The 18,777-nt window shown below is 40.6% G+C and overlaps 1 protein-coding gene and 1 long non-coding RNA gene across 9 annotated transcripts in view; one reads left to right on the forward strand and one right to left on the reverse strand.

Annotated features, from left to right (window-relative positions):
- LOC135364480 (uncharacterized) overlaps nt 1-16,897 on the reverse strand; it is a 74,996-nt gene extending 58,099 nt beyond the window's left edge. The window contains exon 1 of the long non-coding RNA XR_010411667.1: nt 16,457-16,897. This is a non-coding gene — a long non-coding RNA (uncharacterized LOC135364480). The remainder of the gene's footprint in view (nt 1-16,456) is intronic.
- ZEB1 (zinc finger E-box binding homeobox 1) overlaps nt 16,133-18,777 on the forward strand; it is a 185,575-nt gene continuing 182,930 nt past the window's right edge. For 4 of the 8 annotated variants that reach the window (XM_064591897.1, XM_064591898.1, XM_064591899.1 and 1 more), the window contains exon 1: nt 16,146-16,233. In XM_064591897.1, coding sequence (XP_064447967.1) covers nt 16,176-16,233 — 58 coding nt within the window. In that variant the 5' untranslated portion in view covers nt 16,146-16,175. Of the gene's footprint in view, nt 16,234-18,777 lie in introns of all 8 variants that reach the window. The other 4 variants (XM_064591905.1, XM_064591906.1, XM_064591907.1 and 1 more) reach the window with 2 other exon arrangements.

Consider the following 18,777-nt stretch of genomic DNA (forward strand, 5'->3'; position numbering starts at 1 on the left):
CTGAGCCACCCAGGCGCCCTAGGATCTTCTTATACCAGCCATAGATGGTAGTTTTCTATCATAAAAGATATTTAAAATATATTTTTTCCAGATATGCTCATCACTATAACAGGAATTATTAGCCATGGTCTCTATCATAAACGAGTTTATAATAGGGGATGAGAAATAAGACATGGAACAACTGATTATGAAATAAAGATGATAAAATTTGTGGTGGGTGGTCAGAGATGAGGGGAATCAATGAAGATTAAAGGGCAGATGGGGAGGAATGGGAGTGGGAAGGAAGGAAAAAGATCTGAAACGGGGGCAGGAGGGAATGTTTTATGTTCATGAAACAGAGAAAATGGAGTACAGAAAGAATGATATGCCATTCAAAGTTTTGCATGAGAAAATTTATAGAAATACTGAACATATAATACTCACTAAAATATTTCTGCTCATAATTTTTTTTTAAGATTTTTTTATTTATTTGACAGAGAGAGAGAGAGACAGTGAGAGAGGGAATACAAGCAGGGGGAGTGGGAGAAGGAGAAGCAGGCTCTCCACCGAGCAGGGAGCCCGATGCGGGGCCCGATCCCAGGACCCCGGGATCATGACCTGAGCCGAAGGCAGACGCTCAACGACTGAGCCACCCAGGTGCCCCTGCTCATAATTTTTTTTAAAGATTTTATTTACTTGACAGAGAGAGACACAGCGAGAGAGGGAACACAAGCAGGGGGAGTGGGAGAGGGAGAAGCAGGCTTCCCGCTGAGCAGGGAGCCCGATGCAGGGCTCAATCCCAGGACGCTGGGATCATGACCTGAGCTGAAGGCAGATGCTTAATGACTGAGCCACCAGGTGCCCCCTGCTCATAATTCTTTTTCTGAATATTAATTTTATGCTTTAGAATAAAGTTTTATGCTTTAGAATCTTGTCTTCATACAGCCCTGGATATTTTGTTTATTGAGTACAACAGAATTTACATATGGAATCTGTAGTTATGATCCGAATTTGAGTCCCAGTCTAGATCATACGAGTTGGGTGACTGTAGCCTCTGAATCTGTCTCTATACATAAGAAATGGAAATAGTATCTATTAATGCCATAATAAAGCTCAAATAAAACCATATGTAGTAGATTATAAAGGCTCTACAAATAGTACATTCTCTATTAAAATTAGTGTGTACTAACATACATAGGCTATTTCCTTCCTTTTACTTCTTATTCTAGAATCTAAACAGAGGATATGTGATTCACCATTTTATTGTGAGAAGAGCTTTCATTCTTTATCTGGAACATGGCAGCAATCATTCTCTAGTTAGATCTAAATGACTGAATTGCAAGGTGAACCGTATTGGTGACTAACTCATTTTCCCTCACCTCCAGCACCCTCTTTTCTCAAGATCAAGCAATTTTCCTGTGTAATGAACTGTATCTGCTATCAAGTGGCCTGAAAATTAAGAGGTCCAAAGCATCTCCCAAGTCCTCATTTCCTATTTGGTATCATGATGTCTTTTGCTGCTACATCACTGATCTATGTTTCCCAAGGCTATACAAAGGAGAAATGTAAAAACGAATGGAACTACAGAACAATTTTATATATGGGGGAAAGGCTTCAATAGATTTTGAATTATTCAGGTGATGGTTTTCTAGCTAATGGGTTGTCAAATTCTTTGCATCAAATCCTTTTGTCTGGTTGATAGTCTTTTGGTCTGTCTGAAGCTGTCTAGCACTGGAAGGAGAGCAGATACAACACGGACATGATTTAAAACCAACCTCAACCACCAAAAGTGGATTTTAGTAGTTTGATATATGTCCATAACATACCCGAAGTCTGAAGAACTTGAGTTCAGGGAGGACAAAAATATAAGTAAACTAAGTAATAAGGAAAAAAAATCAGGTTGTACATTTTCTTCTATAAAGACAGAAAATAAAATAAAAAGGAAGAACTATAATCAATTTATTCAATCACCTCAAAAAACTATTTTTCTCATATAGTCAATTTTTTTTTCTTTAGCAGACAGTATCTGAGTAATTTCTTCTACTAACCATTTCTGCTGTTTATAGTTTATGCTGAGCATATGATGTTTTATATTCATATATTACTTTTGGCATTTACTAAAAATTAAAATACTCGCCAGAAAATCATTCATACTATTATGCCATTATTTGAAAAAGAGTAACAGATACTTATCGGTGATTTTACAAATCAAAAGCACAATATCAAATGGGTAGATTCAGGAAATAAGTTGAGCTACTAAAGAGAAAAGATACTTATTTAATGACAGTAATGAATTCAATGTACACAAAATGACTAGATTCCACAGCTATTTACAACATTAAAATAATGTCAATTGTTAGTTGTAAGTAATAGCAAAACACACTGAATAATCTTGGTTGTAAATGTGCATGCTTCACATACTATTTTGACTAGGAATAAATTCAGCTATAACTATTTTTTTTTAAGATTTTATTTATTTATTCATGAGAGACAGAGAGAGAGAGAGAGGCAGAGGGAGAAGCAGGCTCCCAAGGAGCAGGGAGCCCGATGCGGGACTCGATCCCAGGACCCTGGGACCATGACCTGAGCCGAAGGCAGACGCTTAACCATCTGAGCCACCCAGGCACCCTCAGCTATAACTATTAAAATATGGTTTCTGAAGGTAAAACAACATAATTATCTAAACATATACAATATAAAACAATATCAAATGTAGGAATAAAATAATAATTTGGCTCTTTGTGGACATTTTTATGATCTGTAAAAACACTTTATGAAGTAACCTAGAAATAAAAACATGATTAAATTCAATTGCATTTGACAGTTGACCAAAATCTAAGTAGGTAACTTCAAAGACAAAACTGGTCATAAAACCAAAGCCAGTCCTTTGCAAACACCTTAAGAAATAAAAAGCAAATATTTTTCAAAACTTTATCAAGGCAGATGTAATGTAATAGTCAAATATTTGATATACTATGTCAGTTCAGACCTGTTTTTGACATTTTAAATCCATCACAGGGTGAACAAGAGGAAGAAGTAAAAAAATATAATCAACTCAATTCATGTTACTGAAATGAGTTAATATCATAGGAGCTGTAATAAAATACAAAAGAGCCAATTATTCAAAATTCATTAGTATTTGACTCTAGGAAGAATTATGTTGATAAAGCAGGTTTGTACAGTAAAAATTCAAAATTCTATGTCTTCTGGTTTTTAAAATAACTTCCCCATACATGATCTCATGTGACACTCACCAAAACCCTGTGAATATGTAGGGAATTTTGGTGTATGTAGAGAAATTAGGTTTGATTTTGCAGAGAAGGAACACAGGCTCAGAGTCAGAGAAGTTAGGTGATTTATTCAAGGTTATACCCACAGTAAAGAATTGAGTATGGACTCTCAAATCTCCATTCATTCATTCATTCATTCATTCATTCATTCATTCATTCATCTTGTTAATATTGAAAGTGTTCTTCCATTCCCTAAGTGCCTTTTGCCAGTTGAAGGCAATCTTGATAGAGGAGAGCAAGAAAAGCTACCTGTGATTAAGAATTTACCATAGAAAATCACAAAATGGGAAATTGGCCAGAATTGTATGGTTCGAATATGGATTGGAAGTATAAATATTGGCTAACAGAGATTTGTAATTTTGTCACACCATGCTATGCCTCGCCTGTTAGCAGGGCTAAGAACTTATTATGTCTCTGCTTTACAGCTTTAAATGGAATCACTTTTATATAGAGAGAAATAAACATATCTTCTTTAAGCCACCATTATCTTAGATTTTCTGTTGTAGGCAGCCAAAGTTAATCCTGTTTGATGTAGGTATGTATATGAGTTTCCTAATGTTACTGCAAAAAATTATCACAAACTTAGTGGCTTAAAATAACACAAATATATTATCTTAACAGTTCTTGAAGTCAGAAGTCCAAAATGGGTCTCACCAGGCTAAACTCAAGGTTTTGGTAGGATTAGGTTCCTCCAGAAGGCTCTGGGGGGGTGGGGGGGGGATCTTTCTTTGCCTTTTCCAGCTTCTAGGGGCCACCCACATTCCTTGGCTCATGGCCCCGTCCTCCATCTTCAAAGCCAGCAACATTGGGCAGAGTCCTTCTCCTGCTGTCAGCTCACTAGTTCTTTATATTTCTGCCTCCCTCTTTTGTTTTTAAGGGCATTTGTGATTAAATTATGTCCACCCAGATAATTCAGGATATCTCCCCATTTCAAGATCACCTGATCAGCAAGCTTAATTCCATCTGCGACCTTAATTCCCTCATAACCTAACATATTCACAGGTTCTGGGGATTAGGGCATAGACATCTTTTGAGGCCACTATTCTGCCTACCAAAGTATGCAAGCTTTAAATTTCATGATTTATAAATATTTTTATTGATTTATTTGTTCATCTTTAATTTATAAACAGCTTTAAAACATGGTAATTGGTCATTACTTTTTTTTTTTAAAGATTTTATTTATTTATTTGACAGAGAGATAGAGAGCACAAGTAGGCAGAGTGGCAGGCAGAGGGGGAGGGAAGAAGCAGGCTCTCTGCTGAGCAGGGAGCCCAATGTGGGGCTCAATCCCAGGACCCTGGGATCATGACCTGAGTCGAAGGCAGCCACTTAACTGACCGAGCCACCCAGGTGCCCCTGGTAATTACTCTTTATGTAACATTTAACATTGTGGCACATAGAAGTTTTAATAATTATTCATTAGTTCATTTATTCAATTACTATTCTTGAGCATATTGTATGTCACAGATGCTACATGGGGCTATAAATGTTTCATACACTTTTTGACCTAAGGAAGTGCAGAAAGAAACAGATTGACAAAGAGACTGTTAAATAAATGTCCAGGAGATATAGTATACATGGGAGAGACCTCTAACCTGAAGTCAAGGAATTCTTTCTTGGAGAAGTGATAGAATTTGTCAGGAAAATGAGGGAAGAATGTTAAAGGCAGAAGTTACAGCATATGTAGACCCCTGCAGATGAAAGTACGGTGTTTTGGGGGCAGAGGATCCAATAGAATAAGAGCATCAAATGAAAGGAATACCGGGGCGCCTGGGTGGCTCAGTCGTTAAGCGTCTGCCATCGGCTCAGGTCATGGTCCCAGGGTCCTGGGATCGAGCCCCACATCGGGCTCCCTTCTCCACGGGAAGCCTGCTTCTCCCTCTCCCACTCCCCTGCTTGTGTTCCAGCTCTCACTGTGCCTCTCTCTGTCAAATAACTAAATAAAATCTTTAAAAAAAAAAAAAAAGAAAGGAATACCTATTCCAGAATGAGGCTGCAGAAGTCAGTAAGCAGGAACCAGATCACATGAAGATTCTAAGGATTGGGGACCTTATACTGAAAGCAATTGTAGTCCATGAAAGGGTTTTTAAAAAGTCAAGAGTGTCCACATTATACAAGTTTTCTGGTGTGGGGTGGATAGCAAGAGGAGCAGAGGAAAAGTGAGCAGAACAGCAATCCTCAAGGGAACTTTAAAAGTTTTTTTCCTCTTGAATAATCATTTATAAAGGAATAACTCAGCAACTAAAAGCCATATAAATACAAGATGTGGCTATCCAAATGAAGCACAGATGAAGAATAAACATTTTCAGATTATATTAAATAATACTATAGTTAAATCTTAAGCAATATAAACCATAGTTAATATTTCTAATGTTTACAGTAGTAACAAATTGTTTCAGGTTAGACATTCTTTTAGTGGTCTTTCCAACTCCTAAAACTGTCTTACTACATGCCAGGCCCTCAAAATTGTATGATAAATGAATATTTTAAAAGTCTCCAATGTATCTTTTAATACTCTTTTCCCTCTATTATGTTTACAGCAGCTTAATGCACTAAAGTTAACATCCTCTCCATTCAGATTCTGCTGTCTTCCAAATTACCTTATGTATTTCCAAGAAGGCAGACTCGTTTTCTTTCCCTGGATGTCAAATTATCTCAGCACTTCTCCAGTTGTGTCAGAATTCTTGGGAATTAGACAACCTGCCTTACATAGCTAGTCATTTCCTCACATCCTTCAGAGTACCTCGTACACATCACTGTTGTAGCATTTACCACTTTTACTATGTTTTACATCTGTCTTCTCTCCTAGCCTGAAATTTTCATCTTTGTATTTCTGATACCAAAAGCAATGCCTGTGAAACGGGAAGCACATTCAATAACTATGGAAAAGAGCAAAAGTTCCTGCCATTTGTGCATCATTCTGGCACAGGAACTTTTGTGAGGAGCAAATGAGATCTCGTATGGGAAGTGTTTTACATGGTGCCTGGCACGTGGTAAACAGTAAACAGTAGGTAATACAGCAAAAGCAAGTTCTTAGACAAAGATCAGAGCCAGATATTAAGAGCATAACCCACACCATGCCTTTCTGTTCAAGGCTAAAAGATAATTTTTATCCCCGAAAATGTCACTTCAGGCATAGGTGGAATGATTCTAATTAAAGGGCAAAAAGAAGAGATGAGACTAACATGTAGTTTGTTTAGCATTAGTTGGAATATTTGTTATATCATCTAGAAGTACTGCTGGCTTCCATTAACTATATTATCTAAGGAATTGTCTGCACAATAAGTAAACTTACTACCCTAGGATAAATAACACTATTTGCAATGTAATTAGATGACAATAGCCTTTTTAAAGATACAAGTTAAAGATTATGAAAGAAATATAAAAGCTGTCTTATTTTTTGGTTTGTGTGTAACAGACACCAGTTCCAACTTGGCCCAAGCAAAAAATATATATAGAAATTTATAATAAGGATATAAGTTTGTGATTAATTTTTCATAGAATCCTAGAGTAGGAGAACAATCAGGTCTCATAGGTAAAGAGTTGGAACACCTTTAGATAGACAGTAGCTCTCCATCTCTTAACCTCTGCATCTCTGTGCATTTGTTTCACTTTCTTTCAGGACTTCCACAGTACACGATGGTGGTATTGACTCAAAAGAGGTATGAGGAGACACTTAAATGTGTCCACTATAAAATCACACAGTACTTAGAGGAAAAGCGATCATCCCTACCCCAATACTAGTATTATTCAGTCTTTTTTCACATGTAGAGTTTATATACTTACAATGATGCCTAGTTTTTGCTATATACATATGAGAACTACATGTCATTTAGTATTATGCCTTTTCACTTAACATACACACCTTTTCCTATATAGGCACATAACTTGAATTTTTTTTTACTTGATTATAATATTCCTCAAATTGGTATACTATAATTTACTAAACCAATTGCATATTATTGAACATATGAATCACTTCCATTTTTTTGTTTTGTGAATAATGAGCCTTGTCATAGTATAGTTTTTGTTTGGTTTTTGATCATTTCCTGGGGAAATAGTCTCAGAACTGGAATTATTTAGTCAATGGAGATAAATATGATTGTATCTTTTTAAGCCTATTGTCAGCTTGTTTTTGAAAAGGATTGTACCAATGTATGATGCCACTGGAAATACATGAGCTTGTTTCACCATGATTAAAATTTTTTGGAAATTGATAGCTTATTTTCCAGAGTGGCTGAACCAGTTTGCATTCCCACAGTATGGAGGTTCCTCAAAAAGTTAAAAATAGAACTACCCTACAGTCCCGTAATTTCACTACTAGGTATTTATCCACAGGATAAAAAAATACTGATTCTAATGGATACATGTACCCCAATGTTTATAGAAGCAATATCAACAATAGCTAAATTATGGAAAAAGCCCAAATGGCCATTGACTGGTGAGTGGATGAAGATGTGTGTGAGGGGGGGTGTGTGTGTGTGTGTAATGGAATATTACTCAGCCATAAAAAAGAATGAAATCTTGACATTTGTACAACGTGGATGGAGCTCAGAGTGTTATACTAAATGAAATAAGTTGGTCAGAGAAAGACAAATACCATGATTTCACTCATATGTGGAATTTAAGAAACAAAACAGATAAACATAGGGAAAGGAAAAAAAGGCAAACCAGGAAACAGACTCTTACCTACAGAGAAAATACTGAGGGGTGCTAGAGGGGAGGTGGGTTGGGGATGGGTTAAATGGGTGGTGGGTATTAAGGAGGACACTTGTGATGAGCACTGGGTATTATACTTAAGTGATGAATCACTAAATTCTACACCTGAAACTAGTGTTGTACTATATGTTAACTAATTAGAATTTACATAAAAATTTGAAAAGAAAATTGGTAGCTTATTTACACTGATCGGAAACATATGAATTGCCTAATGGTTTAGAATATATACATAGGAAAACACCTAAGTGTGTAAAAAATTCCATACTGGATTAAACCAATAATTTCAGCTCTGGATCTTGCAACCTATTCAAGCTCTTTTATGCCTAGTATTACAAAAAAATCTATATATATATATTTATTTAAAATACCCTTAGTGAAAGAACAGTTTATATTTCATTTAGCTTCTAATTAAACTAATCACTGGATTTTTAAATTAAATGTCTAATAAGTTAGAACTTTTCTAAGTTTCAAATTCTTGCTACCCCTTATGCAATAATTAACTGCAAGGATCCCTGTTATATGTTAGCAAAAGTTAACCATTTTGGAATTCTTGGGTAACTGTACTTGACCGCAAAATAAATTGAAGAGTAATTCAAAGGAATTCCTAGGAATACTATGCAATCATTTAGGAAGGATGAAGCAGCTAATCTGAAAAGCTTTTAAAGATAAAAAATAAAGGGACGCCTGAGTGGTTCAGTTGGTTAAGCATCTGCCTTCAGCACAGGTCATGATCCCAGGGTTCTAGGATCCAGTCCCACATCAGGTTCCTTGCTCAGTGGGGAGCCTGCTTCTCTCTCTGCCTGTTGCTCACCCTGCTTGTGCCCTCTCTGACAAATAAACAAAATCTTTTTTAAAAAGTGAAAAGGCAAGGTAAAGAACAGTGTGTATGGTTTGCTATCATTTACTACATACATACCCCTACATGTGTAAGCACATAGATTTTCTGTGGGAGGACACATGGTAGCAGTGTTTGCCTCTAGAGAGGAGTTCTGGAAGACTAAAGCACAGGAAAGAGAGACTTATTTTTTACTGAATGTCTTCATATTTTTTTGAGTTTTGTATTACGAACACATTCAAAACCACGAATAATGGTAATTTTTTTTTAAAAGATTTTATTTGACAGAGAGAGAGACAGTGAGAGAGGGAACATAAGCAGGGGGAGTGGGAGAGGGAGAAGCAGGCTCTCCACCGAGCAGGGAGCCCGATGCGGGGCTCGATCCCAGGACCCCGGGATCATGACCTGAGCCGAAGGCAGATGCTTAACGACTGAGCCACCCAGGTGCCCCGAATAATGGTAATTTTTAATAATGGATTACAAAAGGCTAAGTAATCCTCCTAAAAATTGTTTTGGGTGTAAGGTTATTCACTAAGGGTAGTAGTTGTAAACTAAAAAGACTGGAATACTCAAAATTATGATTCCATTATTCATTAGCTCATTTATTCAATTACTATTCTTGTGCATATTCTATTGACAGATGCTATGTGGGGCTATAAATACTTCATACACTTTTTGGCCTAAGGAAGTGCAGAAAGAAACAGATTGACAAAGAGACTGTTAAATAAATGTCCAGGAGATCTAGTATACATAGGAGAGACCTCTCAACTAACCTGAAGTCAAGGAAGTCTTTCTTGGAGAAGTGATAGAATTTGTCAGGAAAATGAGGGAAGAATGTTAAAGGCAGACGTTACAGCATATGTAGACCCCTCCAGATGAAAGTACAGTGTTTTGGGGACAGAGGATCCAGTAAAATAAGAGTATCAAGTAAAAGGAATACCTATTCCAAATGAGGCTGCAGAAGTGGGTAAACAGATGGAATTAAGCTTGCTGATCAGGTGATCTTGAAATGGGGAGATATCCTGAATTATCTGGGTGGACATAATTTAATCACAAATGCCCTTAAAAACAAAAGAGGGAGGCAGAAATATAAAGAACTAGTGAGCTGACAGCAGGAGAAGGACTCTGCCCAATGTTGCTGGCTTTGAAGATGGAGGACGGGGCCATGAGCCAAGGAATGTGGGTGGCCCCTAGAAGCTGGAAAAGGCAAAGAAAGATCCCCCCTCCACCCCCCCAGAGCCTTCTGGAGGAACCTAATCCTACCAAAACCTTGAGTTTAGCCTGGTGAGACCCATTTTGGACTTCTGACTTCAAGAACTGTTAAGATAATATATTTGTGTTATTTTAAGCCACTAAGTTTGTGATAATTTTTTGCAGTAACATTAGGAAACTCATATACATACCTACATCAAACAGGATTAACTTTGGCTGCCTACAACAGAAAATCTAAGATAATGGTGGCTTAAAGAAGATATGTTTATTTCTCTCTATATAAGAGATCTGGAGGTAAGAAGTCCAGGGCTAGTTCTGGTATTCTATTGTGTCAAGGACTCAGCCCCTTCAATCTTGTTGCTCTACCTTTCTTAATCCTAAGGAGCTCTAGCTAGCAGGTCTGATTCCAACCAGCAAGAAGAGAATGGTGAACCATCTCCTTTTGAAGGACAGACTTTCTCAACATTGCACACATCACCTCCACTTATACCTCACTGGCCAGAACTGAGTAGCACAGTAGCACCTAGAAACATGCAAAGACCATTCAAGTGGCCATGGGTAAGAGGGGAGGTTTCCATTATTAAGAAGCTGGGGACAACAAGCTATCTCCATCTTAATACTGTGGTATTATCTTCTTTTCCCCTTCATGTATTAAGTATATAAAAGTAGTCTCTCCTAGATTTTAATCATTAGCACAGGGGCCTTCATTCTACAAATAGTTACTGAGTAATTACTATGTAATAGACTGGCATATTTCTAAGTATTTGCCAGATTTTGCATGTACACATAGTACAACATGAGTATATATTTAGTCAATGAATAAGATATTTATATCATATTCAAACTACTGTAGTGATCAAAAGAAACAGAATTCTTGATAGATAAAGAAGGTTAAATACATTTTATTTCTCTATGTGTAGTACTGTGGGGCCTGGCAGGAAACAAATGGCACACTCAAAGGGTAAACTGAAGACAGTTTGATGAAGAGACTGTTTACAGAGATGTGGGCAGGCTTTAGGAGAACCAATAAGGGATAAAGTCCCCAAGGACTCGCAACACGAGGACACCATTGCCATCTCTATGCCTGAAGGGACAAAGGGAAACAGTTTCTGGAACTTGCCAAGACCCTTCGCCATGAGACAGGGTTGTATGACTAGAGCCATGGCCTTAGGTAGAGGAATGAAGCTACTGCCAAAAGCCACAAACAGGCAGGAGGGAGTGTGGGGGAAGGTGAAATAAATATCCTGACCTTTCTCTCTTTCCTTCCTGTGATCATTTGCCAAGGCCTCCAAATTGGCTGAAACCAAACAGAAACCAGAGGCAAAGGAGCCTGGGTGTTGTGGTCCATAAAAATCAGCCTCTAAGAACATAGAAAGGCAGAGAATGGACTTTGACAGAGAAAAACCAGAATATGAAAAATCAAAGCATTTTACAGAGTTGGGATGACTCAAAAAACTTTGAACAAAGAGGGAAAGGAATTGATCCAAATAGATCTGTGTTAGACCTGGCACAAAGAAACATGAAGAGAATGATTAAAACATAAACCAGTGGAGAGGAGCAGAGTCTGTGATCTATTTATGTAATTAGGATAAAGAGAGTAAGCTAGAAATAGAGGCATAAGAAGGAATTAGAAGGGTCTGACCAGGGATCTTAAAGTTGTGGATATATTTGAACACAGGGTGTTTCTTATTGCCAACTTTTTCATGTGAGTGTAACACAATTGTAGGACATTGAAAACCTGTTACTGACTGCAAGTATTTTAAATAAATATACTCCAAAAAATGAAAAGTGGCAGTGACTATAACTGAGGATCTGTGGACTATAGGTCAATGAAATAGCTATACTCTGTCGCAGAACCAGTCAGCTGCAAAATAAATAAATAAATAAATAAATAAATAAATAAATAAATAAATAAATAGATCAAGATGCCAGAGAAAAGACATATGGAGACAAAAGGGGAAAAAAACAGCAGTAGAAACCAGGTATCAGATCCCTGATAAGGTATATACTTAAAATTCACTCAAATCCAGAATATGCATGTTGTGCTTTAATTTACCTATAGTTGTCAAGTATACCAAAAAAAAAAAAAGTTATTCATGTTCTAAGTGATATCAATAATAGAAACTGTATCTTCCATGAAGGCAGCCTTTGAAAACAATTATATTAATTACTGTGATTTTATGGAAACATTAGTTTTAGTTTTTGGATGTTAACACCTTTCAAACATCTTTTTCTACATTTTATACTTACATCTCTTTGTATTAGACATGTTCCTGGAAAAAATGCCCCCAAAATAAGAAGCTCTGTGTGTTAACATTTCATTGACTTATATTAAAAATAGGAGCCTTATTCCCCAGAGGGAAAAACCATTTTATGGTGCAATATGTAATAAAACCACATGGAGGTTTGGGGAAAACATTTCTCCCTATTATTACCTCCTGGGAGACTTTATTAGAAAAGTTGGTGTGGGTCCCAAAGGCAGCTGTTGGTTCTGGATCACTCTGCAGTCATGTTTCCTTCCTGACTCAGCGACTATAGAATTTGGTCAAACTGCAGCAATTAAACCACCATGGCCCTCTTTTGTCTCATTGTGAACACCATGTCCAGGGTCATTATTGAGCTAAGGAATGAGGGGCAACATTAGGGGACTTCTAAATTCTGTACCTTGATGGGTAACCCGTGTCAAATTTATTCTTTTTTCTTTCAAAGCTCTAAGATTAGAATTACATGGTAATGTAATTAATTTAGTTGATGTAATTAATGTTATTTTTCAATAAAAACAACCAACCTCTTATTTTGATGAAGATTATAGAATCATATTAGAAGTTATACTTCCCAAATGTGTTCAGGAAATGAGGTATGTGAAAATCATATGCTCGATGTAGAACACCATGAAATATCTACATTTTAAATTCAAAATAATTTTATGTCAAATTTTATCCTAACTTATTATACATGAATCTTACATGGAAAGTAAATAGCAGGTGCAAAGGGTTTATGGAAAATTTATAGAAAAAAACCTCAGTATTGGATATTCTATCCATTTACATTTTCCTTATAAATTTAAAAAAGATTGTAATTCATTTTCAGCAGAATACCTTTCAGCACATGCAATCCCAGTGCACACTAGAAGCAGAATATTAACATTTCATTTACACTTAAATTAGGAGTATATATACTGAATAGATATTGCATAATGACACTATAATAACTAAAATCAATGATATAAGATACATGTTAAACTCTTACTAGTATCCCCACCATGGTTGATTTAAATGAACCTAAATTTTTTTATTGAGGTATAATTGACTAAATAAAGCTCAATTTTAATAAAGTTCTTCCTTTTCTAAACTTATTCTAGAGATTTTTTCCAATTCTTTCATTATATTTAAGAGATAAGCAACCATCACATATGCATCAGGCTTAAAGCAGCAACTTATTCTGAGATTTACTTTTGTCTGCTTTCTTTTCAGTCTAGATATCAATAATTTTGGGAACATTACAGTGAACAAAATGTATTAATCAAATATTCAATTTGTAATATATATCATTATTCCAGGATTTTACAAAACTGAAATTTCGTATTAGAAGATTTAAGATATCAATAATATTTCCTATGCATATTTAAAACATAGGAGTGAGCAGAGTTAATCATTTGGGGAAAACCATTATGGAGACACTAAAATCAAGATCAATTAGTTTCAAAATAAGGTAGGATATAAATGACAGTAATCAGCTTTTACATCCATGATTTCAACTGTTCCAAACAACTAATGTGATGAAGGCAGATAAACAATCCTCACTTATTATATAAGAAAGGTCAAGAATATTAATTTAAGAAATATTTCCCTATTGAGCATCTACTATATAACTAGGTACTCCACTAGATCCTGAGGGCACAGAAATGAACAACAAAAGTCTAGCCCAAGCTAACTAAACCAGTAACCATTAAAGTAAGGAAGACAATGAGTACCTACTTGTCCCTTTCTCTTTGACTTTAAGGTGAGGATGAATACTGAAGGAAGCTTAGTAGGGAGGTACAGGACAGACACTTCAGAAGGAGAAAAGGATATGAGCCATACTTCCTAAGTTTAAGACCAGGTAAAATGTGTGTTACACACTTTCTACTTAGAAAGTATTTCTTTCCCCTGCGACTGGAAATTAGGGTAGCTGTAAAAAAGTTGTGTGCAGTGGGAGGAATTGCTGGATTCAGGAGGCAACTGAAGAACACTGCACAGATTTTAGAAAGTAGGAAAAAATTACTGCTTGAACCAAGCAAAACATGGACATGGTTCTGGTTCTGACATACACAAGTTCGGTTGACATGGTATTAAGGAAATCAAGGACTGCCTGTACTTAAAATGATCATTAAGAGTAATGATTCTAGTTTTGGCATCGAGTATGAGTAGATATATAGACATAATGTATAGCAAAGAATATTTACAGTCACATTTCATGCACTAATAAATAATGCATTCACTTCTCAAAATGCCAAAGAAAATGTGGAAGAGAAAATTTTCATCTATATTCAGGATTAAACTTTCTAATTTTAAATTACCAGACTTCAGATGTAAATTTATTTCAGTTGAAGGGTTTGAAGAGATTAATGGATCTTCTAAAATTCTAGTGTTTAAAAGATGATTTTAATATAATAATCTTGCCATAGGTATGGCAAAAATTATAGACAAATTTATTGAGCACCTATTACGGGACAGCGCTGTGCAGGGTGACTTACTGTGCTATTTAGAACTCTATGTCACATTTCAGTTTTCGCAATTTCTCTGTCAGTAACTTTTCCATTGTTAATTGACAACTAAATTATTTTAAATACAGCTCATTTATTCTATAAAGCTGGTACCAAAGACCTGTCCTCATCTGAATGGGGCAGAGGGGGAGGGAAGGAAGGGAAAGCTAAATCCTACTGAATACTTAAGATTTGACTTTCTTGCTATTTGTAGTGTTATCTATATGGTCTTTCAGAAATCCCCAAACTTGTATAAAGTCAGGGACTTGAGATAAGATCAGCAATCTATCAATTTCAAAGACCACATTTGTCAGCCGTTGTTTCTTGCCTTAAGGTCCTATTCAGCGGTAACTGCCCATTTAGGTAGTAAATCGTGCCCCTTAGTACCTTAACTCTACGACTCAGCGCCTCCGATCTCGTCCGTCTACTCTAAGGGAAAAGAAAGCAGGGAGGAGGGCCAGAGCAGGACGGCGGGGCGGGGGAGGCCGAGGTGACAGCAGGTGAGAGCCTGGTGCAGATGAGGAAGTGAGACTGGGGCCGTGTGGGTATTACTCATTCTGCTTCACCGCCGGTGTTGCCTGCAAGCGGAACTTCTCTCCTCTCTTTCAGTCCAGCTGAAGTTCTATCTAACTGCAGTCACTTCCCATCCCGGTTCGCTTGGGGGAAAACCGTGCGTCCGTGTAAGGGAAGGGAGTCAGAACTGCGGGGTCAGGTAGCCTCTCTCGTGACGCCGCGTGCCCTCGCCGTCAGAGGCCGAGCTTCCCAAATCAGTCCCTACCGTTCCCCGAACCTGCCCTCCCTCTACTCTTGGCAACTCCCCGGGTAGCCCAGAGAGACCTCTCCCGAGCCCCAGGATGCGCTCAGAGAACACATGCTGCGTGGGAGCGGAGCCCAACCTTGACCAAGAGGGAGGACAGGTTGCTCCGGTCACTGCGAGAGGGGCAGCTCTGAGGGTACAGGGTCCTGAGAGCAATCAACCAGACCCGTCCCTGCCCCAGGCAGCCACAGCGGGTGGGGCCAGTTCAGAAGCAGAACGCCGCTGAGCCTCCTAATTTACCTTTCTCCCTCCGACTGCCTGCCGCCCTTCTGACCACGTCCCCACAGTTTCCCAACGCCCCCTTCCCCCAACCCACGACACCTGAGGGAAACTTTTCCCTCTCCCCTCAATTCAAACTGAGCTGCTTCTACGGTTGCCGCAAACCGTCCTCTCCCTAGCAACAAGGTTCCGGCCGTAGAGCGAGCGGCTCTAGGTGTAAGGAAGGTGATGTCGTAAAGCCGCGAGTGTCGTAAACCAGGTGCGGTGGGGAGGGGGGAGGGGTGGAGGCGGAGGGGTGGGGGGGAAGGGGGAGGGAGGGGGAGGAGGTGACTCGAGCATTTAGACACAAGCGAGAGGATCATGGCGGATGGCCCCAGGTGTAAGCGCAGAAAGCAGGCGAACCCGCGGCGCAATAACGGTGAGTGGCGGAGGGGACCGGGGAGCGGCGGAGTCAGGGGGAGCCGGGCAGCCGGGGCGCCCCCGGGGGTGAGGGGGGCGAGCCGGGCTGGGGGCGGCCGGGGCAGGGACGGGCAAAGTGGAGTGGGAAAGTAGAAAGTAGTGCTCTCTGCCCCCCTCCGCTGCTGCCGCTGTCGGAGCCGCGCCGCGGCCGCTCGCTCTCCCTGAACCGTTATGTCTCTTACCTGGTCTCTCTCCGCCTAGCGGCTCCTGCCGCCCCTGCCGCCTCCTTGGACCGTTAGCCGCCGCATCCCCGGCGCAGGGCGGGCGGCCGGGACGCGGCCAGCCACTTTTCTGGTCCCGGGTGGAGCGGCTGTTGCTTCTTTTCGCACTTTTCTCCACTCTTTTGCCCCTCGGCGCCTCCCCTCTCCCCCTCCTCTCAGCCCCCTCCGCGTTATTCTCCCTTAGCGCGGAGGCCCCCGGGAGCCGAGGAACAAACTTGTGGCCGGCGCTGACCGTGCAGAGTGGCTTCCCCGCGCCGCGGCCCCGGCCGGCGCCGTCGCTCGGGCCCCGCGGCTCGGGCCGGGCCGGGCTGCGGGCGCGCGGCGGGCGGCGGCGGCGGCGGCGGCGGGACGCGGCGGCCGCAGGCTGCGTGTCGTCCGTGCGCGCGTGTGCGCGGGCGCCGGCGGAGCGCGCCGCTGGCGGACCGGGCTCGGCCGGCGGCGGTAAAGTTGTGACCGGCCGGCGAGGCGCGCTCGCGGAATGGGGATTAGCGGAGCGGAGGCGCGGGTCCCTAAGCACCCCTCCTCCCCCGCGCCTCCGACCACCGCGCCCTGGACCCCCGGCTGGGGACGCCGAGGCGAGCCCCGCGAGTGAGGTCCACTTTCAGTGGGGAGCTGGCGGGGCGGCAGGGGAGACGGGGCAGGAGCGGGCACCTACTTGCTGCTGTGGGAGATCTGTGGATGGCGGCGAGCTGGGCAGCGGGTGTGTTTGTGGAGTTGTTACCTGGTCTTAGAGACAGGGAAGCAGCACAGACAGATCCCCCCTCCCCGGGGGAAACTCCTTCTCCGCGCTGGGATGGGGTTCTGTGCGTATGCCTCTCATTTTTCTCTTTCGGTTTTTGGGGAAGTTGTTACCTGGGCCGGACGCACGGAGCGCTGAAGCCGGATAATGGAGCTTGGATGGCGCTCTCGGTCTCGGGTGGAAGGAGGGTGGGGGAGGGGGCAGACGGACCGACGGACGCACGGGTCTGCTGCTCTCGCTGCAGCTGCAGTGTTTATTGATTTGTGCTGGTGTGCCGGGGCAATACACACCCCTCTGCCTGGCGTGAGAGTTAAAAAAAAAAAAAAAAAAAATAGAGACAGCAAGAGAGAGCGAGACCCGAACATGTGGTTGTTGTTGCACAGTCGCCTTTTCCAGTTTGGAGAGACGTTGTAAGTTGATGGTATTTCTCTTATCTTGGGGGCGATTCTGTGCTTTCTCTCCCTCTTGTTCAGCGGCGAAATGTCTGCTGATTGTTATTGTCTGGACAGTTCCTGTGGCGAAAGGGGCGAGACTTCTCCGCCCGGGGGCGGCGGGAGCGCGGGGCGAGATCCCCCGCCCGCGCCGGCCGGGTACCTGTTTGTATAATAATGGGCGGCAACGGCCCTGCCGCTGGCTGCCGCCGAGTCTATATAAGGAATTACATGTACATTTCGGACCGAGGGGTTCGTTTTGGTTCCTACGTTATTTTTAAAACGACTTTTTAACTGTAGGGAAATAAATGCGCCTATAATGGGATTGCTGTTTCTTCCAGAAAATGAGGAAATACGTGTTTAAGTAAAAACTCTCTCGTGCTCCCCCGCCCCACCCCCGCTCCTGGGCTCCCTTTCTCCCTCCCCTCTGGGATGCGAAACGCGAGGTTTTGTAACCTTTCCTGGCAATTTTAGATTTTGTGTGGGATTTCCTGTCTAGAAGCAGATACGAAGATTTTAAGCTGTTTCAAGATGTTTCCTTCCAATCGTAAAAATATTTTTAATGTATTTGAGCCGACATTAAAATCACTGCTTTCATGAATGATTTTAGTTATTCAAATAAACATTTGCGTTTTAAAGACGTCTGTTAGTTATGATTGATAACTAGTATTTGGTATCGTCATTGTGGAAAGATGACTTGTTACAGCAAGGAGCTGAGCATAGGCTATTGCAATTTTAATTTCCTGTTTTAGCGTCAAATAGTGTGCTATATTGAGCTGTTGCCACTGTTGCTGATGTGGCTTTATGAAAGGTAAGTTGGTTCAGAAAGGGCTGCTCGCTTTTTACCTTATTTAAAATGTTCATCGCCAGAGAAAGGGGCTTTTCTTGTTGCTGACGACATGTGTGTGACATGTGAGTCTGAACCACCCAGCGTCTGTGCAGCTGCTGTAAACATGTTTACCTGAACAGGAAAGAATGGATTTTTCTCCTAAAGATCCTGTGATATGAATATTACACTCATAAGGCATATCAACAGATGACTTAAGGGGGAAAAAAAGCTATCCTGAAAGGTACTTGAAATCAACAGGAAAAAGAGGTTCTCGATCGCTGCA

Source organism: Mirounga angustirostris, unplaced genomic scaffold (genome assembly GCF_029215605.1).
Source record: "Mirounga angustirostris isolate CCGP_5_RB_7025 unplaced genomic scaffold, mMirAng1.0.hap1 SCAF_5, whole genome shotgun sequence".
NCBI lineage: Eukaryota > Metazoa > Chordata > Mammalia > Carnivora > Phocidae > Mirounga > Mirounga angustirostris.